The sequence below is a fragment of the Nipponia nippon genome, unplaced genomic scaffold (assembly GCF_047370975.1).
Source record: "Nipponia nippon isolate SJK-2023a ecotype South Korea unplaced genomic scaffold, ASM4737097v1 scaffold_10, whole genome shotgun sequence".
NCBI classification, from domain to species: Eukaryota; Metazoa; Chordata; class Aves; order Pelecaniformes; family Threskiornithidae; genus Nipponia; species Nipponia nippon.
The window spans coordinates 15,826,465-15,853,716 of NW_028262291.1; the positions used below are offsets into that span (position 1 = coordinate 15,826,465).

General features: G+C 39.3%; 1 protein-coding gene across 2 annotated transcripts in view; it reads right to left on the reverse strand.

The window, feature by feature from the left end:
- Window positions 1-27,252, reverse strand: part of ABCC8 (ATP binding cassette subfamily C member 8) — an 81,886-nt gene that overhangs the window by 22,492 nt on the left and 32,142 nt on the right. For both annotated transcript variants that reach the window (XM_087745660.1, XM_087745661.1), the window contains exons 11-22: window positions 24,039-24,079; window positions 23,590-23,735; window positions 18,996-19,101; window positions 18,665-18,775; window positions 16,653-16,728; window positions 16,457-16,562; window positions 11,700-11,735; window positions 10,041-10,076; window positions 6,901-6,999; window positions 5,966-6,050; window positions 4,597-4,677; window positions 1,883-2,020 (exon numbers count right to left, since the gene is read on the reverse strand). In XM_087745660.1, coding sequence (XP_087601786.1) covers window positions 1,883-2,020; window positions 4,597-4,677; window positions 5,966-6,050; window positions 6,901-6,999; window positions 10,041-10,076; window positions 11,700-11,735; window positions 16,457-16,562; window positions 16,653-16,728; window positions 18,665-18,775; window positions 18,996-19,101; window positions 23,590-23,735; window positions 24,039-24,079 — 1,061 coding nt within the window. The remainder of the gene's footprint in view (window positions 1-1,882; window positions 2,021-4,596; window positions 4,678-5,965; window positions 6,051-6,900; window positions 7,000-10,040; window positions 10,077-11,699; window positions 11,736-16,456; window positions 16,563-16,652; window positions 16,729-18,664; window positions 18,776-18,995; window positions 19,102-23,589; window positions 23,736-24,038; window positions 24,080-27,252) is intronic.

Genomic DNA, 27,252 nt, shown 5'->3' on the forward strand with positions numbered 1-27,252 from the left:
ACAAAGTCTGAAGGGTGTGGTTTCCAGGTTTATATCAGCGTAACTACATTGTACACACAGTGTAACTACCTTCCCTTTAGATCTGACACGGAGAATTGGAAAATGAGGCGTGTGGATTGTAAACCCATGTGACATCATTAGAAAATAGTTAATGCGGTATTTATTTTTCTCTCGCCCTGGAAACTCAGAAATTCCTGGGTGGGGGGGGCTGGGAGGGTGGGAGGGAAATAATCTGTTCCACTTATTGCTAAGAATTTACACCAGGGGAAAGGAAAAAATAAAGCCAACAAGGATCTTTGTGGTCAATTTATTCAGGAAACCTGTAATTGGGCTGGACTCTGAATTCTTCTGAGGGTTTTGCTATGAAGATTTAGGAGGGCCATCACATATACTTCAAATCATATTTTTGCTTAAAATTCCTTAATAAAATAAAATAAATAGTCCTGCTGCACTCCATTGGGTAAAATTTGCTAAGGCTTAATGAGAACTGTGCTTCGGAAAAAAAAACTGAACTACCTCTTAATAAATAAATTTTAATGATAAACTTAATACAAATCCTTCCTGGCCTATAGGCTGTTTGGAACAGTATCTTCCATAAAACATTACTGAAACTGAATTAGAAGATAATAAAAATAAAATAATTCTCATAGAGTATCTCATAAAATATGAACACCTAGAAATGTGTCTGACATTCATAAAGAAAATGAAAAAGATTATACTGATACAAGGCCATAGCTGTGCATATTAAGTAAACACGCCAATATATAACAATTGAAAAAGAGGAAGCTAAGATGGACCTCACAGGGAGGGGAAGGAGGCAGAAAATTTCTGTATCCTGAGAGACACTAACTGGAAAACCAGAACGGTGTTTAGAACAGTAGTAATTCTTAAGGGCGTATAACTGAGGGACAAAGTCACAGCAGACACCATAAAGGATAAATACTGCCCACCAAAAACATGATCAGAACAAGATTAATTGTCTATCTGCACCTTTATAGCAAGCCAATATGATGAACAGAAAGCAGCTGAAATATGGTTATTTCTCGAGATGGAGTAACTACTGCTATAGTCTGTGCAAGATGAAAATGGCAGAGAAGTCCTGCTAGGAGGCATAACTGCAGTCATCAATCCTTGTGGGCAAGACAACCTGTAATGTTGTAGCTGGATAACTGTAGGAGAACTAAGTGTGAGGCCAGTGTGAACCAAGGAACTAAAAAAAAAAAATCCAACAAAACAAACCCCCTTACCCTGCTTGATTTGCTTCATCTTTGACATTTGCAATTGCAAACTATTATAGAAAGCATACCCTTCATTTTTTTCTGTAAACTACAGGATATAACAAAGAAACCTAACAAAACAATTGAATACTACACATTTCTTAAAATTTTGTCAACATACAAAGGGTAAAGATGTTCTTGATTCATTATGTACTAGTACTAACCACAAGGTAATACTGTTTTTTTCCTTATATTTCCAGGCACCTCAGTATCCATAAACACACCTTTTTCTATGACAGCACAGACAAATTCCTAGCAACATCCCAGCAGAGGCAAATACGTTACTCAAACATTTCACTGTTTTGAAATAAAAAAATGAGCAAAATTTTGCAATTTTGGATACTCAATGTTTTAAATGCAGCCTGCTTTCATGAGAATATTAAGTATCAGCTCTACGAAAATCCAACCTATTCAGGTGATCTAAGATGGGAACCCCAAAATTATGGCACCCCAAACTCACTGGCTAATTTTCAAAATATCTTTATTACGTCTCTTCTCACTAAACTACCACTTGGTGGAAAGATGAAGGAAAAGCCTTGTTTGTCGCAGGACACAATCGTGCCACATTCTTGCCTCCTCAGAAAAAATGGGAAGAGCTTTCTTACCCAGTCAGCATGGGGTAGGTACTGCAGCTTGTGAGTTACTAGCACAATGGTCCGCTTGTCTTCCCGTAGCATTTTCAGGATCCCTTCTTGCATGAGATGGTCACTTAGGTGGATATCCAATGCAGAAAATGGATCGTCCTGTCACGAGGAAAAGAGCTCAGCTTTTGGAGCCAGCATTTATGGGATTTAAGGAAACTGACAGATTTTAATACCGGTAAAATGAGTTAGATCAATACAGAGAATCAAAGAGGCCATCAGAAGATCAAAACTGTTCTGAGGAATGGTTTTCGTAAATTACGTAACAACAAACCTTGACCTGCCTGTTTGCAGTGCGTACTCAGCCATACGGTAACATCAGCTGTGTACGTGCTATCGTTTCCTGAGGCCTTCCGGGAACTGCTCCTCTCAACAGATGTGTTTCATAGCCTACGCAACTGCAGCACCTTGTTTCTGTCAGACTCAAGACAATAGGGCAATGTACGTCTATGGTATATATCACACAAACTGCTCCAGAGACAGCGACAAAGAGCACATTTTTATTTCCCTTGTACATAATTGCCTTCTGATTTTTTTTTTTGATCCGTAAATCAAAACTCTATTAAGAAAGAATCACAAAAGGAGAAATATGGATCATTTTGATGACTCTGCTCAGATGCCTGATTTATGACCTCGGTTATCTTATTGAATCAATTTAGGCATAAGCTAATCTGTACCATCTTTTGAGGGACTTGTTTACCTAATCCTATTTATATGGAATTACAAATCTATTATTTCTGCTTGCACTACTGATACTGGCTGTAGAATTTACTTAGTATTATTATTTCATACTATTATATTACACTAAAACCAGGATTTCCTAAAAATCAAATTTTGTTTTCTTTTCTCCAGGTGTTTGCTGATAAAGTAGGGTTGAATTTGAATTAATTCTGCTTCCTGAGTGACATCATTGCCACCAGTTAGTTAGGGAGAGGTATAAGCAAAGAGGTGAGTGCTTTAAAAAATCCCCTTGAACTTCTATTTCCTTCAATTTTGCAACAATTTACATTGTGACTGCATTAGAGACACTTTAGTATTGTTGCCTTCATGTATCTACAAAACCAAAAATATCTGAAATCAACAGTAAGATAAATATGACCACTGAAATTCTAATAAATCAGAGCATCATAACTTAGAGCACTTAAAAAGTGCTTTTGAAACACAGTAACTTCTGACTGTGACACAGAATTTATTCTCAAAAATGTGTGCGCAACTGTGCGCACTGTGCTCTCTGAGCAAGGACGTATGTTGTCAGCTTTACCGCTGCACTCTTCTCACGTGGCACATACCTAAACATCATTCCGAGCCCCGAGTTTGTGCACAGCCACTTCGTATGCAATGCTGCACTTCTGGGGACTGTAAATGCCAGCTCACAGAACGTGACACTGCACTGCGGAGCCAGGCAAGGCTGTTCATTAAGGCGGCACTCACCATATAGGATTATAACGATGCACTGATTACAAGACACCTGAAAAAAATCAGTTCATGCTACAGGACTAGTCAGACATGCAACAAATAAAACACACTGAGTGAATGAATGTAATTAAGAATAAAATATGTAATGAGTTATCACATGACCTTTTTTCATACCTGCAATGATTACAAGAAGTTTAGAGAATACTAAAGGTTATTGAATACGAGGTGCACGCTTGTGAGAGAGAAGTTTCATAAGCATTTGTTTACAAAATCAGTCTTAAAAGAACTAAGTGTTTACAAATACTAACATATTGGATTCCTGATTATTTTTGAAAGATCGGTAACTAGAAAAAAGTTTATTTGTAGGTGCTTTTACATTACCAAACCATAAGAGAACCTGCTACTATTAGGAGGCTACTGAGCGTCCTGCACAAAAGGACAAAAGTGACAAAACCAAGCTACTGGATCTGCTGATTTGCAGCACCTGGCCTGACTGCTCTCTACCCTCCTGCATTCTGGTCAATGCCTGGAAATGCCCTGCACATGAAGCAAGCACATATTGATCAGCCTAATTACAGGGAAAGGTTTAAGTAACCTCCCAGACTTTTAGGGATGACCTCTAACATGCACAGCTTTTCTAATCCCATGTGACTCACATCTTGTAGTCATAACAGCTGGATTCAAAGCTCCTTGAAAACTGAGCTTAAGAAGGAAGTCCTAAATTGGAAAGCCAGCAAGCTCACTACCAGCATGCGTGTAGGATGCATCCGTTTTCCCACCTACTAAGTTTTTAGAGCCTGCTCTCACTCCTTTTTCCATAGCACTTCTGTTGAAGTTGGGACAGGATATACAACAAGCAGTTCAGGGTAGGAAGACAGCTTAGTTTGTTGCAGAAAGGAAACACCCCAGACACAGGACAACATTAATTTTAGGCCTGAGACAGCTTAGGAATTTTATGAATACAGCTGAGAGTATTACATTTCTAAGTACCAAAGATAAACACAAAGACCAAAAAGAAATTTCAATAGACTGAGAGGGAAAGCATCAGCATTTCAATTTGTATCCTAATATCTATCTGTCTGTCTGCAGCATTTACAAAATGCTTCTTACCTGCAGGCTAGCTAACAATGGATATAAAATAAACTGCACTTTTGGCTTAGCTCAGTGAAGCACAGTGTTCTGTGTGTGTTACCCATGAAATACTCTAAACGCTCACATCTCATGCTCGTGTTTGCAGCATAAACATAATGGCACCTACTCACCAGGAACACAACATTTGTCTGCTGGTAAAGTGCTCTTGCCACACTGATACGTTGGCGCTGTCCTCCAGACAGATTAATACCCTGGAGATAAGCAGGAGAAAAACCATCAGACAGTTACAAAAACAACAATTGAAAACTCGTATTTAGATCGGATTATCCACAGAAGACTTTCTGGACAAAGAAACCCAGAGAAATTTTGCAAAAGTGTGGGCCTGCAATTCAGCTGGGACACAGTACATAAATTGTTAGAAAAGCCAGAGCACTCTCTCCAGAGCTGTACTCCATACATACCAGAGGGACGGGAAATGTTTAATGGTTTGTGGTGACATAATAGTGTAGGTGGCACAGATATTCTGCATGCAGTCTAAACTAGACTTCTACTCAAAAGTTAGCCTTATGAGTCTGCCTGTGTCCTGGTTCTTATTAATTTTTATTTTTATAATTGTATGCTTTCATACTATATCAGCTCCATTATATACTGTAATCAGTAATTGCTAGCTGGGAGCTCAGGCCATGCTGAGGTGAACATTACCGGGTTGCTACTGTACTTGGTTTTGGCCCTTAGTCCCCTGCTACCACCCTGCTCTAAGTTACTTATCCTTCCTGTGATCCACCCGCAGTTCCACAAACACCTTAACCTCTCATAAGCCGGTACTGCTGCCAAAAGACGCTACCCCACCTTCTCCCTCCCCTCCACTTCCCTCCTCCTGTCAAAAAAAACATTTGTTTGGCTACACCATGAATTGGGTTAGGAACTAATTTATTTAAAATTAACATGGTAGCCAGCATGGAGATTAGGCATGGAAATGTATCCTTATATGTATCTGGGGGGGTGGGGGTTTGTTGTGGGTCTTTTGGTTTTGTTTTATTTGTTTGTGACAGTGCCAGTATACGCCAGAGTAAACTGTTTACAGATTTGTGACTTCTGTTTCCTTTCTTGTCACTCCCTAATCCTCCCTGATGTGATAAAGCTTAGTTTGCTGTTTATTAAACACCTGCTCTTTTTTAAATGAAGGGGCTCTAAAAAAAAAACCAACCAACCAACCAAACCCCAATGAATTATTTATTTTTATGTTACTCCTAAAGAAACCAAAAAATGCCCTGTGAAGTCAGGGTATCTGAGATAGCAGCCACAGAATTAGTCAAACATTCTGATAGCAGCACATTTAAATTATTGCATCTCACATAAATGACAGTGTTTCCATGTTTACTGAGCAATGAGCTTTCAGACTAATGACCCAAATGTACACTCAACTGAAAGATTACCTTTGTTGCCAAATAACCGGTAAGATTTTAAGAACACAACAAAATAATAAAAAACCCTCTATATATTTAAAACAAAAATAGAAGCCTGTAGCTGTTTACTGACCCTCTCTCCAATCTGGGTTTGGTCTCCATGAGGGAGAATGTCAATATCAGGCTGGAGGGAACAAGCATCAATTACTGCTTTGTACCTGCGGAAACAAAAAAGGCAACGCAAAATCCACACAGATACTGCTAAAGAAGCACATTTCCTACCTGCAGAGGAACAAAAATTAACCAGCTGGAAAAATCACACAGTGGAAAACATATTTGTTAGCCACTAATTGTTTTAATGGGATCTCTTTCAATCACAGGCAAGTAAATAACATTTCAGCTAAGAAAAAGCATCTTAGGTCAGCTTCCAAATTAAAAACATTTAGTAGTTAAAACCAGGCAAAACAAGCACAACTTCTTCCATGGTATATTGTTATTGTTTAGCATTTAACTTTTTTCATGCCCAGGGCCTTTGTTTCTTGTTTCAATATCCAAGGATGACAGAAAAAATGTGTGTAGGATGTGAATACATAGACAACCACTTCTTTTAAGGGCAGGCGGGATCAAATACCAGCAATTAACTTTTAAAATATTTTAGAATGTTTGGTGGGCATTTATACTGAATAAAAAGGCAGCCCATTAATCCTTCGCAATGCACCAAACACTGAAATTGTAGCGAACAACGTTCCCACTCCCAAGCGGCTCACGTCCTTCTAAGACAGTTAAACTAGTCAATTAGGAATAAGAAGAGAATACCGCATGCTGCACAAACACGATCCTGGGAAATGAAAACACTTCTACGCTTAAGTTCAAGTGAGACTGAACTCTGTCCCTTGTGTCCTTCAGGAAAAACATGGTCAGAACTCGCGGTCTTTTGTCATGTTCAGGCAGGTGCAGTACGTTTGTTACCAGAGGGAGATGGGGACCCACGTGTGAACTGAGGCCTGGGCAACTCCATTATTTAGCGAAAAGGGGAGTAAAGCACGGAACAGTGCTGAAATTTGTTACCTCTGTTTGTTAAAAGGGCTTTCAAATGTGATATTCTCTTCCACTGTGGCATTGAGCAACCAAGGCTTCTGTGATGCATATGCTACCGATCCTCTTTTCCTGGAAAAAAAACCCAAACAAACCAGAGTTGCCAGCTTACCAGTGCAGTAGGCGGTTTTGGAAACCATTTTCTTGTAAAGGAAGACACTGGTAATAAGTCTTCAAAAATGCTCTCTCATTTTCATTCTTTAGGACAATCAATAGCTCTCCCATCAAGGGAATACATAAGACTTAACTTTCCAACAGAATACCGAAATTGTTCACCTAACTGAATTTCAGTTTGTTCCCTCTTTTTCTGCTGTGAGGTGGGTTTTGGAGTGCTAGCTCAGTAAAGCTGCCTTTTGAGCAGTGCGGATAGCAGGAAGAAAATTAGCAAAGACTGAATTTCAGCTCTGTTTGGACAGACTAATAAAAAAAATGTATAGCAGATCACTAGTTAGGCAGCACATTTCAGGAGGGACATTCTAAAAAGATATTTTTAAGGTGTTTAAAAAAAAAATAACAACTCCACACATACACAAAGGCAATTCCCCCTCACACCCAACACATCTATTTTCCCCGTTCTAGGAGGAGAACTTGAGTCATGAAGTAAATGGGTAGCCATGGGTAAAATCTTTCTACGTCTATAAAGATAAGAAAAGAGAACACAGACAAAAATTATTTGCTAAATTTCCCCCTGTGGAACTGCCCCCATGATGTACCATCAGGAGGGTATGGTCAACAGGATCTCACCGTGCATAGTTTATTCCATAGAAATTATTATTATTCCTATTTAAAAATAAAAGTATCTGCCTGCTAGTGAAGTAGTAGTGCTTTTGTGGCTGTTGTGCACTAAGGACCTCACTAAGGCAGAGCTGGGACACAGACAACATTTTTTATTAGAGCAACTGATACTGTTGGAAAACTCATTGGCATATCATCATTCCTCCAGAAAAGGGCCAAAAGAGGGATCACACACCTGAAAGCATATCTGTTCTCTTTCCAGCTATATCAGCTAATCCAATAAAAAGACAGGACCCCTCACCCAAATGTAGCCTTTGTCTGCTAAACAGCCATTACAGCAGCCTTTTTCTAGTTGGACCTGAATGCAATTCAAAGCATGAGCTGCCAAAATACACCAGGCGCTTTATCTTTTTTTTTAGTCAGGAGCTAAGGTCACTTGCCCTGCTCATTTTTTCAGGCTTTCACCAAGCTTGCTTAGAAGTCATTATAGGATCCAATTTTCTTTGATGACCTGAAAGAACACACAGTTACGCCACCCTGCTAACATGCTTCCAAGTTCAAATGTCTGATGGCTCTTTAGAATTTAATTATGTTTTATGAATTCTCTTTATTGGAAAATGACACAGAAACAAAAAAAAAAAAGAGAAAATCTAATTCAGTTCTGCCTCAAGAGGGAAGCATTTTTTCAATTAGTATGAAATTCTCATCCCCATGATTGAGAAAAAAACTTGCTCTGAGCATTCCAAGATGAACATGTATTCCCTTCGCCTCCTTTTCATTGCTTGAAACTGTGCCTTTGCTGCTCTTAATTCTCAATGCGATTCAAAAGTTAATTCCAATTTATTTTTTGAAAAATATTAGCAAAGTTTTGAGGAAAATGTTTTTACAACTTTTGTAGAAAGTGTTCTTTTGTTCAGTGAAGACACAGGCACTGCCAGTAAGATGCACTCTGTGCCGAGAACCAGCACAATGCCTGGGAATGCCATTCACGTTTGGCTCACATTCTGCTTTTAGGCCATCAGTGAGAATTAATCACTGCAAGAAATTTGGGAACAAGCAATGAGCTTGCCAAAATGCATTACGGATTTAGAATTTAGCAAACCCCTCTTAAGTTAATCTTAATTGCAAATTGACACTAGGATGACATATAGATCATATTTTGACATAAGCAAAAAGCTTGCAAGTGCTTGATCATATGAGAAATCCATGGCATGTCTACAGTGCTTCTCACAGTAAAGAGGCAGTCAAACAAAACTTTTACTGGAACTGTGAGAAACATGCGGCCAAAAATCCAGAGAACAAAATATTCTGAAACGGAGCGTGCAACACTTTCTTTAAAAGCCTCAAACCTAAGTTTTCACACTTAAAAGACTGAATGCAAACAAATGGCTTAGCAGACAAAGACTTAGGAGGAATTTATTCTGCAGGTGGAAGTAATTGCCTTCTACCCCTGGACTGCATAAACAAACATGTCTTTTCATCAATGAAGTGTAATTTTTTTCCTACGATCACACGAGACAGACTGACCATAGCCTCTTAATTATCACAAAGAGGCAGACAGCAAAATCTACCCTTAGAAAAAATAGGGAAAACCTTCCCTGCGCTCCCTGGAGACTATGTGTTTTGATAATACAGGATCAAGCCTGTTCATCATTAGTTTAGAATCAGAAGCAACATTGTCAAGATTGTTTGTTTAGAGTTATTAACCTAAGTCTATCTTCACATTTCATTTTGTTAAGTCCAATGGGCTCAGTACGCATTCAAGATCACTGAAAATAAGACTAGTTAAGGGACATTCATACGTGAATCTCAGTGCCTTAATAAACCTACCAAGTCTGAAATGTTGGTGATTTTAAAAAGAAAATAGATGCACTTAAAATGCAATGGAGTTATGAATATAATGGTGGAGGAAAGAATACATTGCAAAGCCCTTCCTGTGTGTTTTGGATTGCTGACTACAGTTTTATCTTAATTATTTTGCACAATTAATGGATTTCTAATATCAGTCAACAATTCAAAATCAAATGTTCTCCAGATATGAGAGAAATGTGTACTGTACTGTCCTATACTATTACTGCATGAGCAAAAAAATACGCTTCCATTATTTTCAGCCTGACGGTAGGCAATAGAACATTCTGATATTGCCAGTCCTGAGTATTCAGGAGCATATTTTTTTTCTGTTATTAAACTGCAAGGGTCACTTGCTTGTTTTTACTTGTAAATCTTGCAGTAGCTGCATATGGAGACAACCCATTTGCCTGCTAAGGAGGAACAACTCATTAAGTGCCGACACTTGTGAAGAATGTTGACAGAGCCACAGAATGGCTGAGGGTGGAAGGGACCTCTGCAGGTTCCCATTAGGTTTTAAAGTGTTGTACCTGAATTCCGTGTCAACAGGAGATTCTTTCTCTGGGCTGCAGAAAACAAACACAAACTTGTTGGTTGGTTTGGTTGGTTTTTTGTTTTGTTTTTGTTTTGTTTTTTTTTTAATTAAATGATTTTAGACAATGCAAATAATACCTTAAAGTACTATCACTATGCTATAATTAAAAATTCAACAAAACGATGGCATAACAGAAATAAAACTCAAGTATGCTAAAATTCTGTACTACATGATATTGATCTAAAAAAGGTACGGTTAAAGCCTCAGTTCTGAAAGGCACTAAACAACTTTGTAGAAAGTATTCAACACCTATGAGCAAATGCTCAAGACCTCACAAGACTTTGGCTCAAAATACTCTCTGTCCTGAGAACACCAAAAATGTTCTATAGCATGCTACTGCAACAAAACCACCAGACATATTCCTACAGCACTTACCCAGCGTTCCCAGAACCTATGACAATGTAGGTAATTGTTTCATACAGGCTAATATTCTTTCCTACCTTTTAATACACTTGCCTGTATACATACTTGCAATCTACTGTTGTGCATGTTATCTCACTGTTTGTTGTCCCTCCCCATAACAAAACATGTGAATGTCTAATTCTGATCATATTTCTCTTGTATCTTAATGCGTTCAAATGGTTTCACTTTAACGTGGCCCACAAATTGCAGTCTCTCATACAGAAAGAGCTGTGAGATTTCCAAGTATCCTTTACCATGAGGCTTAGTCATCAGATACACGAAACTCCCTCTTATACTACACACAGATGGGAGCAGAAGTTTTGGAGGACTCAGTCTGACAACCAGGTAACAAGTCTGAGAAATAAGTTAAATGGGAGAGAAAAGGCTGATAAATCTAAAGAAAAGGCAGTAGAATAGTTGGTGTGTCACACAACTAAGCAAATATTCTGGTCAGTAGAAGACACACAGTTTAGCACAAGGCAAGAAAAGGGACACCATGTGACATTTTTCCTCTGACGATTTCAGTAATCAAGTTCTCACTGACTTCAGCAGGGACAGGATTGTCACTTTTACGAGGTTTACCATTCTGGAGGTTTGTGCACCACACTAAAATGATAACCGTGTCAGAAAGCTTTGCTCTCAGTTGATTGGGTAGATATTCCCAAAATCCAAGCTGAGCTATGTTAATCAGGTAAAAATAATTTCTGTGCAAGGATCCCTTGCCAACAGATGGACTAATCTGCTACTCCCCACACTTCTCAGTTTGTGTGTGCCTGAAGAATGCTAGGTGAGAAAATAAACTTACGACAGGATGTAAAAAAAGAAGAGAAAGGTCATGGGGAGAATTTGCTTTACTGAATGACGCTTTTAAAGCAATACTTGATGCTATTTTTTAAAGCGTAGCATTAGGAAATAATCTGGTTCAGACTTTAAGAGAAGGATTTTCAAGGACATACAAGAAAGTTAGGATACGATTTTCAAAATCACCGAAGGGCAATGTTTTCATAAAGGAAATTCAGCTCTTATTTTCATAAGTCACATAGGTGGTTTCAAAAATTGTATCCTGAGCTAATTAATGCAGTGCAGAGAATTCAGACTCTGAAAATCTTAAGCATAGATTTTTAGAAACCTTTGGTTTCTTCTATTGCAATCGATTTAGTAAGAAGACCAATAATCGCATACAATACCATACCTGACATCTTCCCCCGTCTCACTGTCAGAAGTACAGCTGCATCAGAAATAGAAAGCAAAGATTGTTTACTTAAGTAAGCACAGGCAATCTGCCCCAGAAATAAAAACTATTAAATTCCACTTAGTGCACAGAGCGCAAACAGTATTTATCACAGAGCTGCAGCGCAGCATCTGTTCCTTCTACACGAACTGACTTGATTTTAGCAGTCAAAAAAACACTTTGGCAACTTTTTCCTTATAAACATTTAATTTGACTCAACAAATAAAATCACCTCCACTCTGTCCTGGAGGTGCTAACAGAACTGAGAAGTCCTAGTGTGACAAGAATGCAGTTCCATTAAGAAAAGGTCACTTTCAGGGAAAACAAACTGATAATTTGTGATACTGTATTTTTCCACGGCAGTAACTGCACCTTTGTAGCATATAACGGGTTAGTTTGAACCCCAAATCCCACCTTCAGTTGACTTGCAACATGCTTTGTTCTGTATCAGCCCTATCCTTGGGGGGATGTGCCTGTATAAGCAAGGGTAGGCAGGTCTGAGGGACGGACAGGTTTTGTTTCTGCTATTTTTGAACATGTACCAAGACGTTCACAGACAGAGTTGTTCTGACAGGATGACTGGCCATACTTATTACTGATGCTAAATTCAGTTCCATTGAAAAGAATGAAAAATCTGTGTGTCAAGTGGTATAAACAAAATCAAGAAGGAACAAAGTTTTTCATGCTTTAAAGAGAACAGTCTCATTAACTTTATGCTAACACCATTCGCTTACAAATACACAGGAAAAAAAACTATATCAGCAGTTTAAAAGGTTGGTTTGAGACATTTCCAAAAAGTTTATGCATAGTAAGCAATGACCGCATCTAAATTCAATTCACTGTGGAATTTGAGAGAGCCAGCCAGCCACTGGTATCTTTATTCCAGAGATCAGCGTACTGAACAAAGCTTCTCCAGTTACCTCACTGGTCATTAGTGACTGTGTGAACCCAGCGGCACCTTCTCCAAAAACCCATGAACCTGTTGCATATCATTAAGTAACAACACATTCTTTACTGAAACTATCAAGGGGCTGAAATAGGGAATATCTTTCCAGCCCTTCTGCGCACAACACAAGGACCCTGAACAACAAACATTGGTTCCTGCTTCACGGACCACCCTGAAGGCGGCCAGGCATCCATTCGACTGGGGAACATCCTGGTAACTTGCAACATGTAGTATTTGTGCACGACAGCAACTCCCTCTCCACCGTGCTCTTTTCCTACACCAGCCTGCGAGACAGGCAGAAAACTGCGCAGCTCTCATAATGCACCAGCGCAGCTCAAGAAGCAAAGCTCAGGCAGAGTCCCTCGCGGCTGGCACGATTTACCTGTGCTTACTGCAGGTGTGCGACTTCGCTCCAGTTTCTGCTCAGAAACTAGGGCAAAGCGCCATGCTCACAGGGCACAAATGATTCTCAGAGTAACATGAAGTGCAGCAGTGCACAGCAATGTCCTGATGTTCTTTTGCTATACAGCCACAGGTGCCACAATTTTCTTATGCAAGTATTGGTAGATCCATTCCCTGATCTGTGTTTCTGTTCTGTAGCTGGAAAAAATTAATTCTCAATTTGGAGTTTTAGCTCAGCCTTTTCAACCCACTTTTTCCCACTTGGACTTTGTTTTATCCCTCCTTTCCCTGCATACTCCTGGCAATTAGGGATGCATTTATCTCCTACCAGTGTTGAAATGTCAAAGTAATGTATGTTTGATAATGAGGTTAGATCTGATTTTTCAAGGCATATGGATGTCTAAAGATGCAAATATGTGTCTATTGCAATTTTCAAGCCTTCAGATCTCTATTTCCAATATAAATAAAATAAAATTAAGTACCTGGATGTTTCTGAAAACCCCAGTAAACACATATTTTTAAAAATCAATGTACTTTTTAGGCATCAAAATGATTTTTAAAATATTGTCATTCGATGAAAACAGTCAACTCCACATTGAGTAGAAGAAAATCTACTGTTAACAACTTCAACAAATCTAGCAATTCCTTCACATTATAAGGACTCTAGATTCACATGGGAGTATACATGTCCTGTTTAGAAACAAATGACATAATTTTGTTTGAGCAAACTATTTCTCATTTAGTTCAATTTTCTGATATTATTTACTCCAAAAAGACTTATACTATAAACTGCTCCCTGGACTTGAACTGGGACTATCTAAAGTGAGATACTGTCCAGAAGAAATTAGCATGGCATATACTAGAATTATTTACTCAATAACCAGTCAAATCAATACTATTTACCATCTGTTCAGAATCTCAATAATGATTTCTCTACATTTTGTTAATCTCTAACCATATTATAAAACATTTATGCTGAGATGCTCTCAGCCTGATTTGGACAAGAGGGAAGTAATCTGAGCTGGATCTTCCAGGCACACACTGTAATACAAACAACAAAATAAAATCACAAATGAGCCAGTGCTCACTTCTAATTAGCCGATTCCTAGCCCAGGAATAAATTAAATTTCTCTTTAAGGTTTTGAAACAAATAATTTTTATAGGAAGCAAATAAAGATGATATGCAGTTAACCCTCTTTTATCAATAGAGCATGGAGGCACAGAGGAGGGAAATGACTTGTGCAAGGTTATCCATCAGACCAAGGGAAGGGCCAAGAATAGAATCCATATTTCCTGAGCACTGAGTGACATGTCAGCAGGATGTATCCTTCGTCTTCATAGCTGTGACCTTGGAGGAAGGGAAGGGGAAGGAAATTTGGAATGAAATAATTCAGGACTATTCTGTAACGTGAATGACTGAGGCCAAGCATTCATCCCATCCCAAAGAAAGGGCTTTAACAAGGATCTTACTGATTTTGATGACACATTTTATTGCCTGAGCTAAGGCTATGAGCTCTGGTGATTACTTGATAAGACTGCTCTCCTTGAACCTGGGATAATGTTGCATGTACCTGCTCAGGCATTAGTATTTTCTTATCAAATTAATGGAGCTTTCATCTGATAGTTTTACAACACAGGTGTGCAGCCTACACCGACTGCATCCATCATTCTGAACAGACCAGTGCGCATGGTAGCAGCTCTGAAAGATGACACAAAACATAATCTGTCCTAGTGCAGCCAGTACTTACAGTGCTAAGATTGTTTCAGCCACAAGCCCCTTTCTGACATATCTGACAGATAGCAAAGCAAATGTGATAACAACTAAATTTCACCCTGTGATACTTTGGCACATATAGAAGACATGAAAACCAGTGCTGACCTTTACACTGTTGTGAAGTACATACTTCTGAACAAGTGCTATTTAAAAACACAGTCTGATCAGAACCACCATGTCGTCTGTTTTAGTTTAGCATCAGACATTCAAATTACACTTCTTAATCATGTTATGCCATCTGTAAAAAATTACAGCCTTGCTGAAATGAAATTAGTTCACCTAATAAGGCTGCAGGGACTCTGTATGGTTCCTCACCACACTCTGATTTTCTGCTTAGGGAAGTATGTTTTAATGGATAGATCACCACATTCTGGAACTTTGGCTTCTGTTCTTGTCTCCCTCACCAGCTGAAAGAGTCACCTTCCTATGTTTCATTTTCCCTACCGGTAAAATAGGGAAGCTTCCTTCCTTGTACTATTACTGTTAAAGCCTGTGCAATTCTGGGTAGCGTGACTGGCTTACGCATGAAGGCTGGATATAAATAATATCTCTCTACAAACACTCAAGGAATTTGTGAGAATTGTTTCACAAAATCAGTGCACAATCCACTGGGTAACAATGACCCTCTGTCCATTAGAGTGCGTGGATTTGACGTACAGTTGCACTGTTGTTCCTTCATTCCCAATCAGCTGGAAATAAAATTAATTGTTTCTCTACATTCTTCTGCAATTTATCAAGCCTTACCTACAAATAATTGTATCCCAAAAGGCAAAGTGTAGTGTGTATGACTAGGAAGTCTAGTACTGTAAAATAAACAAGCCAAAAATGTTCACACACATTGATCAGACAGGGTAATTTACCAGAAACCACATACAGGAGTTGCAATATATTATACCACCTGTCATTTAGTTTGAGGGCCAAGACACCAAGCCCTAACAGTAAAGCTGGTGGAGTTTGGTAGCATTTTTTTTCCTCCCTTCATGGCCAGTACAAAAGTTAGACACAAGTATAATCTATAACTGGCTGTCAGAGCGCAGCTGCTGTGTCCCCTTTGGAAAGGAGGGAAGGACATGACTATCTCCCTCTTGCCAAATCAGGCAGGATGCACTGGGGGAGTACCCTGAGGTCACCGCCACTTATAAAAAATTCTTCAATTTCTCAGGCACTAGACTAGTGCAGGGATGGAGCGCACATCTAAAAGCACAGCCAGGAACCCCTCCTGGTCAGCTGGTACCTCCTTCTAGTTTCATTCAAAGACACAAGCTCAGGCCTGAAAGTACAAATGCCATTCTGTAGCAACACAACACCTCAAGCTAATTAATTCTGATTCCAAATTAGTTACAATTTCACTCAGATTAAATTACTGGAGTGCAGAATCCCCAAGTATAGTTACCTATTCCTATTAATGGAATAGATAGCTTACTTGATCCTGGCTGGGGTTTCTTTCTGATATGCTCCCCTACCACTTAGGGTATGGTTTCTATCTTGACTGTACACCTACAAAATCCCTGACTCCACAAACAGGTTCCCGGGATAGATTTTGGCTTTTTTCTGCATTACTACGCAATTCAAGCTTGAATTTTTAAATAGTACTACCTGCTCCAGAATATGTTCCCAGAGATCTTCTGCATTTCACCAAGTGTGGCTAGCAAGAGAGATGACTTACCGCAGCCAACCTGTCCTACAATCATTGTTAGCTGACCTATGAGAGAGGAAGGTACATATAAGCTTCTGATTTACCAAATGCTCATGGAAAAACATCTTATTGTGTATATCTGATGTCACTTTGTACCTTGGGGGATTCGGATATCAATGTTGGACAATGCTGGAGGACCTTCAGGTGTCCAAGTGAAAAATCCGTTTGTGATCTATGCCAGGATGGAGAGAAATAAGAAACAGAAAACGGGCTTTAGAGCTGACTTCTTTTTTCAACATCAGAGACACTTCTGTTTTCATTACACCGAACACAGGAACAAAGTTAACCTTTGCTCAAAGCAGGAAACAGATCTTCAAGTGACTGGTTTTGTAAAGGGCCGTATTCTGACGTGCAAGAAACTCTGAACTCAAGCAAGCACAAGAATTAGAAAATTATGGAAAATTCCTGAGGAAAAAGAAGTTGCTCTCTAGCGTTTCTTTTGTTTTGTTATTTGTAAAGTGGGCACATGAAATAAGTGAAATGATTGCGGCACAATTAAATGATACACAGGGTCGCTCTAGACACACTGCAGCATATACAGCAATTACACGGTCCAAATTCCAAGCAGATTTGCAGAACTTTCCCCAGAAATTAGATGCTGCTGCCTATTACAGTATTTTCCTTTGTATTTCTGATATGATTCTCAGATAACCTAGGCTTTGCTAGATACAAAAATCTTTTCACTGAAAAAGATTAAAAACAAGAAACAAAGCCTGTTCAGGACTTTAAATGGAGGAGATTTCCATGGATACTGTGAAAAATAGGAAACAGGAGACAATTTTAAAAGGCCTGTATTTATACAGGACTCTCTTCTCTCACTTTTTCAGAGCCACTGAAGCCTTCAAAGCCTTTCAGCAATGCAAGGTACAACATTTTTTGTTCTGAGAAGAGTCGAATGGGACACTTATCCTACCCTGGAGAAAAAAACCAATACTCTTATTTTGGGAAACAACCTGAAAAAACGAGCAAAAGAAAGTGCAGTGTTCCTCCCTCTAGATTACTGACGGCAGCCAGAGGATCCTCTCTCAAAAAATGCCCCTTCGCAGGCAACAAGCTGCAGACAGACAGTACTTAGTAACTGCAAAAGTTCCCTGACCCAGGTGCCACCGGTGACAATGATGTCAGCAGATGGAGCCAAAGATTATAGCTGGTCCTGGCTTTCTGTTCAAGACCTTATAGATACTGTCCTTACAGAGGTTACTGCTCTGGCCTCTCCTTTTTGACAAACTCCTTTGTTGTCCCTCAGGCTGTCTTTTGATCCAACATCCCACCCAAAACCTTCTCTCCAATATTTGTCTTTCCCATTAGTCTATTCAAGAAGGATTCTGCACCAAAGCAGCATGTCAGATGACAGCCTCTAAAAAAAAACCTGAAAGCTCTACCAGTTGTCCTACTTAGTCCCATGAAACTGAATTATTCATTCTCTTCTGCTGGAAATGCAAATGTAATAGCAGACTTCCTAAATGAACAGCATCATCACTATAACAACCATCGGGATTTTTATTACTTCTGGCCATTTCTATAGCAAATCAAGAGCATCAGTCTTCAAAGTGTTATGGGTAATTTTAATTTTTTCTTCAAAGAAGTTAGGTCTTTGGGGGTGAGTTTTTAACTTCATCTTGAAAGGCTACTAGGAATTCCAAAAGAGAAAGGGAAGACCCATGACAAGATTATTTTAGGAATGTGTAAACCAAATTCTTTTAAGTTTTCTTCATACCATTTTTCTGTACAGGCTTTGGAAATGGAAGAAAGAGTCTGCCATACATAAAAGGTTGGACCAGATGATCTTTCAAGGTTCCTTCCAACCTGGGCTGTTCTTGGAAATTTTTGTCATGAGAATAGGACTAATGACTTAAACACTTCAAATAGAAAATTGCTGAGTGAAATCTAGAGGGATATACAGAGCTAATCACAACATAGAGGTCAGTAGTCAACTCTTAAAATGGAAGACATAGAAAAGAAAGGTGGAGGTTAATCTCCGACATGAGCACAACCGTCTGACACTTCACATCAAATGCTGGTTCTTGAATTTGAAACTGCCACCAGAATACAAAAGTGACTATTAGTGAGCTACAGTAACAGTGTTATTAGAGTGACCTTCATATCACCTTTACACAAAAATCATCTGCTTCTGTGATGTTAATGGGTCTTCTCATGTGAGAGCTGTAATTGTTCCAGTCCTCCCTGGCAGGCCTCTTGCGGTTAACAACTTTGAGTGGCTGTGCAAAATCAGAAAGACAGAAATAAGCAGTAATTGGTGGCAGCACCAGCAAAATGTCCTACACACTAGCAACCATGTTATGACCTATATAGTCCTGGCTATTAAAAAGAGTTTTTGCAATTGCAAGAAATAATCAGTAGGAAACGGAAAAGTAAAATATTTATTCTGGGTACAAATTACTCCAGCCACTTCACCTTCAATTAAACAGCATTACTCACCACTGCCTGGTATTTGCTGTGATTATCTGCACTTCTTAGCTCTGAAGATTTATCGTGCTCTTCTCCAATTTCTTCACTTGACAGGAACTCACTCAGTTTCTGCACACTGAAAGGGAAAAAACCAGAAACGTACCTCAACCTGGAATGCAAAACTTTTGTTCACTGCAATGTTTATTACAGAGCATCCCTTTTAGTATTTCAACCACTGTCCGCTGCATAGTTTGCTTGTTTTCATTTTGTTACAGGCTATGAAAATGTGCAATGAGAAGTTACTGCAAGGACGTTGACAAAACCTGCCCTGTTGTCTATTAACAGCTATGATATTTTAATGGTTTGGGCAGATGCTTCTCAATTCTTGTCTTTTCTGATACCACCAGAGAGATTACAGAAAAGATTTTTTCAGGCATTTCATGGGATGCAGAGCAACTACAACAGTAGCTCGTTTTGAAGCCACATGCCGAAGTAGAATTAATGTCATTTATGTTACTGAAGTGTTGCACAGTCAGTTCTCCTGATCAGTCTTATGAACACTAGCAGTCTGAAAATCCGTACACCATGAGCTACGTTCAACCAGCTGTGATGAAATACGAAGTGTATGAGGCAACACGATAAAGGAATATAACTTAACAGAACAGTGTTCAACAGATGAGATATAAAAGGAATTCTGGCAACCAGCAACAAAGGAGAAAGCGTAAAATCTTCACAAGCTGCTTAAGATTTAGTTAACTAAGAGATAATGTGCCTTTATTATGACATTTAACAGATGACATAAATGTTATCTCTGTACCTGACTTTATAAAATGCATGTCTAATCTACTCACAGGGACAACAAATGAAATTTGTAAAGGAAGTGGACTGAATCATGAACTCAACATCAAAGGGCCTCAATTAGCTGGAAATAAGTTAACTATCAGTCTCCAACGTGACAAAGTGACAGAAGGCCTTAAGTTCCTAACAATAAATTTATGGACAAGGACTGAAAAAAATTATTTCAATATTTAGCCTTAGGCTAACTGGGGAGAAAGAGGCAAACGATGCCACTGTAGCATAGTGATATGTGGCTATCTGTTAGTATGCAAATCTTAAAAAATAAAACCGCCAGCATTTCTTTTGCATTCCACTGCCAGGGATTTCTTCTTCAGAAGGAGACTTAGTTTCCTCTAAGAACCTCATGAGATACCCCACCAGTGCCAAAACAGTGCTTGGACCAGGGCAGTCCAGGGCTGCCTAAGGCAGACTCCCTGTACACATAGCACTTGTCCTGCAAGTAGAGATCGAAGCCACCTGGGGACTCCCTTGGAAAGAACTGGTTCTACAGTTTTGCTGTCAACCTGTGTGCTTGCTAATGGCAGCTGAGGACTAAGAGATATACAGTGGGGTGAATTTAGCTAGAGCAGGTACTACAATCTAAGCAACTGAAAATGGGGAGAATAACTATTTGGGAAGAGACAAAAGGAGTAATAACTAATTCAGGCTCAATGTCGGACCAAAATTCCGTAATGGGAAGGTCTGTTATCTCAAAGGAAGAAATTAGAAGACCCATCACTAGAGATATCTATTTGCACAAAGCTCTGGAAAACTGGGCTAGGAATGATCTTCCCTTTGTTGTTCAGTGAACCAGATGTTTAAAAGAACATTTTAAATGTCTTTAAATGGACCAAATGATGGTTTAGATGCTGCCTATATGGAGTTGGTATGCAGCTGCACCTACATTCTCTATAGGAAAATTACATTGACATTTGAATAATTGCTCTGAAAGTATAAAGAGCAGATAGAGAAGTCCCCTATGTATCTGCTCCAGGGCCTAGAGGGGGAGGAAGAGAAGGCAGCAAACATGTTCTTGGGCCATGCATAGCCAAACAAGACCATGTCTCTATTAAGCCATTCAACAGTTTGATTTTTGCTCTCTGCTTTCTGGTTGTGTATCAAGGTGGCTGCCCTCTAAGTGCCAAGACTTCTCCTGCAAGCCCTCTGCCCAGTGCTCTGCTTAATTCTGGAATTGATGCTCCTGTGGCAATTACTGAGGAAACACAGTATAGCTGTCAGGAAATCTTCTGTTAGAGGCAGCAACTCATATTTCAGGATGCCACACCATTCTACACTCTTAAAGAATAAAAAAAGAGTACATTCTCTGCAGAGCTCTCATTGACATCACAGTTTCACTAGTATTCCAATATCTCCACAGAGGAGCTTATTTTTAAGCCACAGAACAGACGTATTGATTTAAAACATGGTTATTTGCACAGCTGACTGAAAAAGTGGTTTCATATTCAACCCGGTAAGATACATAATGCCACTCTTGCTACTTGACCTTTGCTGATGGAAAATTGTACACTGTACCCTTTGTCCTTGAGGACCTCACATTTAAGAAATACATCAATTGGCCGCTCAGTTTTAATTTTCAACGGCACAAACACTCTACACATTAAAAAAAAATTTTCAGAGAGATAACAGAATTTCCCAGCTTCCTAAAGACTTTCACCTGTCCTCCTTCTCAGAAGCAAACACCCTAGCCCCAGAACTTGGAAAGTTTGCAGGGACTCTATGTGGAACAGAACCTTTAAATCTGTTTTACCACTGGAATCAATCGCACAGTTGTTCTGATAGTGTCAATGACAATCCACAGAGGTGCTTTGCACGGGCACATGTGTAACGATTAAAGATACTGACAAGTTTATTTGTGGAGATTGTTGTCCTTAACAGCATCTGGCATCAGAGACTGTAGCCAATATTAACAGAGCAGAGGTTGTGAAGTGCTTGAGAGGCAAAGCCAGTAGCACCCTCTTAGTATCCTTTACGTGCTGGTTTCATTGCTGGATCATCCTCTGCTTCACTTAGTTCCTTTCTGTCTCTACAGCAGAAGCTGCCTTGTACACTTGCTAAAACCAATTAGAATATCTCGGCCTAAAGCAAGCTGAAGTACAACTTTAGCAAGGTTTATTACGTTACCTTTAGCTGATCTTACTGATCAGCTACTTATTAGCGGGAAGGTGCAACAGCAGGACACAGTTAGAGCAAGTAAACGTTAGTTGTGCTCACTTGACGTGAACACAGCTTTCTAATAACTGTCTGCTTTTTCACATTTACCAAACTATTTAAGCAAGCATGTGTTTGCACGGGTTGAAACTACCTGGCACATGCTTCCAAAATATTGCACTGAAGGATGGGGTACTCAGAAGAGACATCTAGAGTAGCACCAGCAGCACTATGGAGCAATGCACTCAGGAACACGACCTGGGTTACTGTGATACAGCCAGGCCTATGAGGATCACGTCAACTTTGTTACCAAGTTTGAACTGGGGGATTCCTGTCTGCACTCCAAATAGCAAGGCAATAGCCTGCTAACAAGAAGATAACTACAGAATAACTCATGAAGAACTCCTGGCTAGCAACAATCAATACATGGTTGATACTAACTGCTTTAGAATCGTTCCTGCAGTGTTAACAGGCACACAATTCATTTACAAAGAAATCCTTAGACAAGCCAAAATAAATGCCCATTACTAATGCCACTGTGGGCCCCCAGATACTTTGCTGGCCGCAATCTTAGCATGACAATTTGCCATGACTCTAGGGACTACCATAGTCGCTGCAAAAGACTGCTTGCCAGCTGCTGACACTCTCAAATTTCACGCTGGTTAGGAGAGAGGACACAGCTGTGACTTTGCACTGTCAGGGAATTTCAAAGCAGCGAGGGCAATCTCAGCCTCCTGCTGTAGTCTCCTTCCCATCTCCAAAGCAATACAAAGGCAATTAAGCAAGGGCTGGTGTCCAGTATCTGTCCCATAGTTTAGACAAGCTCTTAAGACAGCTATATTGGAGGTCACAAAGAGGTCCTAATAAAGTAAGAAGCCCAAAATCTCTCTTCCTCCCCTATCAGTCAGGTACAGTTACACCACATATGAAAAGCATTAAGAGGTTTTTACACAAACCTGTTGATACTCAAACTCCCAGTGAAACAGCAGTTCTACTGGTTGTTGTTTCAGTTTTTGAACACTCAGACTAACACATTCATAAGAATAAAAATTCATCAAGTCTGCAGTAGACATTTAGTCATTAACTTACTCTCACACTTAACGTTGATTTTTATGGAGGTTTGCTTGCTTATTTGTTTAAGTCTAACTCTCCATCAACAGGCAACCTCTCAGGCAGAGGGCTGGAGGCTGAGCACAGCCCAAGAGATACACGCTGAAACACACGTGCTTCTGTGCTTACCTTTCTCCCTTCTACGTGCTTGATGGAGGGAAACATTTGGGTGATTTACAAAACTAAATCTTCAGTAAGTTTTCACTTCCTTTCTTGTTACCACAGATATGTTGCATGCAGTACCAATATAGCTCAACCCATTCTACACAATGAAGTACTAGCCGTGGACCACAAAATATTGCTTGTGACAACTGTATCAGCAAAGAATTTGGCCCACATGCTACAACAAAGGAAACCATGCAAGGTAAAAAGCTGGGAAGCAATTTATAACAACAACGGATAAATAATCACCACATTATTTCTAAACTTACAATTGGAAAATGAGCAATAGACACATTCTCAAAAGTTGGAGAGGTGGTAGCAAAGATATTAATTTTACAGTTCTCACCTTACTAATGCTTTGACAGTGGACCTAACCACACTGGAGAGCAGGAACAAGGGAGACACAAGAATATGAAACAGGGAGATGGAGGCAAATGCCACGGATGGGGAGAAGTCAGCCTTTCTTGTCAGATGAGCATGGACCACAAATGTCTACAAAGAGAGATACATCATCATTAGTGTTTTGTTATAAAGAAGGAAACATACAAAGACTTCATATTTCATAAGCATTTCATTTACAGAATCTTAATTTATACTTTTAACAGTTTGGGGGAGTGCTGCATACTCCGGGCTGCTTCTGGTCACAGGCGACAAGTGGGCATTTTCCATTCTTTCCCAGAGGAATTGCAACTGTGTAGCAGGTTTGCATCCTGTCCTCCTCCTTCCTCATTTCCACATCACTTATACTTGAAAATGCAGTTGTAATTAACACTACTTAGAAAAGTCCATACTTACTATAAGTACAGCTGCAATTGGTATTGCTGCATTCATAAAGACTGTGAAGGAAAACACGTAGGAACATTTAGAAACAATTTCCATTCAGACATGCTAAATGTTAAAATACTACTAGCACTGGGTTACAATGGTATTTTCTATGCTTAAGATAGGAAAAATGTGCAACTATCTACACACATCAGTATGTTGTTTTAAAATGCCTACAGTTTACTTCACGCCATCAGAACAGACAGAACCCAGCAGTGGTTGATGACTAATCTACTGGTTTTGAGCTGTGGTCAGCTCACATGCAGTTCAGGCAAGGGACGCTGCAGGTCTCCGTCTCATGACAGGCAGAAAGGCCAAGCTGGTACAAGGACTGGTGAGTGACTTGAGTACCCGGCAGTGAGAGGAAAGGAGACCCTGCAGAGGCTGCACAGGTCATAGCGCTGGGGCTGTCCCGCAGGCTGGCTGCACGCCTGGCTCTGCCCCATCCCACAGCCCAGCGGCACGACCTCCTGGGAGAGCCACTGGCGCGTACGTCGAGTTGTGACCTACTTCTGGGGCACCACCTCTGAGGTACAGGGCTTTGTGGCCCCCTCAGGTTTCAGGATGCAGTTCAAAGGGTAAGGAAAGATTGGCAACCCTGCACTGCGTCGTTGACTTAGTTTACTCTTATGGAGGATTTACTCATAATTTCTCCTGCTTTGTCAGGCTTGGCTACTTTGTGGATGTACTCAGGAGGCTGATACAGGTTCTAACGGTACCTAAATGTGGAAGAGCTTTGATTTCAGCTGGGCCTTGAGTTATTAAAATGCAAACAATGAACCAGTTTCCTCCCTGACCTTGAGCAGTGTCTGTCTTGGTACCCTGGATTCCCTCACTATAATAACTCATACACTACAGCATTCAAAGGTTATCAAACATATAGATGGGGAGAAGCAAGCAAATACCATTTCTGTATAGGGGTCTCTCTTAGATCGGGCAGGAATATGGGTTAAGAATGAAATAACCACCAATTATCCATCTGGGAGCTTGAGTCAGAACCAGAGCTACGATCTTACCCGACACATCTGTCCCCTCTATCACAACCTAGAGGATATTATTTAATCATCAACTTTTCATTTTGACCTTCGCTCATTTCATGAAGTAAACAATACAGAGAAAAAATATAGAATCTATAGCAAAAGTAGAATTAAAAGATTAGTACACATGTAACAGAAGAAAGAGGCTAGCAGCTTCTTTTTTGTTTGAAGTATGCCTGTCCTTTTTTCCTACCAGGTATAGCCAATGTTCAGACATTAAAAGCACTCCCCAGTTACTCCATCTGAAGTGGAGTGTCATCATTTGACCCACAAATACTTCTGGTTGACTGTTTGGCCATTCTTTTCTGGGCATAAACTCCCTGAAGAACTTAACATGCTCTCAGGTGTTCCTTTTTCCTACATTTAGATGATCTTTAATGAATCCTATAACATACTTGTAAACTCTGTACTCAAGCTTAAATAAAACAGCTGTGTTATTTCATGTAGCTCTAATTCATTGACAGAGGGGACTATTTGAAAATATAGGTATGTTTTTGTATATAATTCCAAAATAAAAGCTTTGCCTTTAAAAGATTACTATGTATTAAAGCCTAGAAATTTATAGTTTACTCCTCACCCTAGAGCAAAAAAAAATTTTTCTGAGGAAAATGTTCTTTTCTGTGTTGGAATACAAAGCAGCTTCTGTTCAGACTCTCATTGCTCCTAATGATTCTACGTCCTGCCCAATTTTCACACTTTGTATAAACTTGAGGTAGTTATGGCACAGAAAGTTTGAAAAAAGGGAAACTTGCTGCCTGCAACTATGGACTTAATTCTGTTAAATTCTTGCATTTGCAATTTGCCTTTGAGACTGCTGCAGTACCTGAGTTTGCTATTACGAATGCATCTGATGAGGGAATCTAGTAAAGCTGATAAGCTTCCTAGAGATGGATCCTGCTCTTCTGCTGTCTACTGTATGAGATCATACCTGTCAAATATGAAGCTGGATATATTAAATATACTGTAGGGCTGGTAAAGCTGGCTGCAGTTAAGACAACTAGGGTCACTTGGTGGCTCCCAGGAAGTCGATCTGAATTTTGCTATTATGTGAGATCACAAGTACATCCAAGGACTTCACTTCAAACATCTTATTTCAAGCAAACAAATAAGAGCTTATTGAACCACTGGAATTTAGTTGGGTTTGGGGTTTTTTTATTTATTTTTATTTTTATTTTTTCAATTATGCAAGTGTACAGAATAATAAAATGTTTTCTAAAATAAATTTATTTTGCAGCTAAGACTTTTGGTTTAATGAGAATCGGCCAAAAGTACTTTGTAACTGGAAAAAGGCAGACTGAAAACTGGGAAAAACATTTTCAGTCATTTCTGCGTATTTTAGAATAGTAACTACTGTTATTTTCCTGTGACAAAGTCTGGAGTTACTTTGCTTCTGACAGATTAGGCAAAAATTCATAGAAATAGGAAAACCACTCCTTTCTTTCTCTGTCTTTCCTGAACACATAGTGTACAATAAATCCTGTAAAACCAAACATAGGGTAACCTTACTAATCAGTATGAAAAATATTGCACAGGAATCTTCTTTGCTACAGTTAAAGAATTCACTGCTGAAATTCAAAAGGTGTCACTACCAACTTTGCAACCCAGCTGTGATTCTGGTGGGTACATTTCATTAAAATTATAGGACGAGCTAGTTTCTATAATAGCTCTTTTAGTACGTATGAACAATTCCATATACATACAAACTGGATCCCGGCACAGGGGCGAGGCAGATGAGATCCAATTGCCATGCAGTCTTGAAATGGAATTTTCTTGTGGTCTAGCCAACACTGCCCTGAAACTTTTAGGTATATTTTCTGTAATCCAATGTTAATCTATTCCTCATGAATAGAAGTAGCTCCAACCACATTCTTTCACTCATGTTAATAGCTAAGTGTATTTAGAAAAGAATTCCAGAGTCTATTCAAAAATGTATGTTAAAAAAAGTATATATAAAAATCTCATTTCTGCTTTCTTATCATTCTAGGAAGTGTCTGCCTTCCTCTTGATCAGTAATAAATAAAATCTTGGTCATCTCCAGCCTTTTCCATTCTTTTTTTTTTCTTTCTTAAAAAAAAAAATAATCATATGTTCACTATAATATTAGCAAACACGCTTTGTGCTGATTATACCTGTTATTCTAATTATACTTC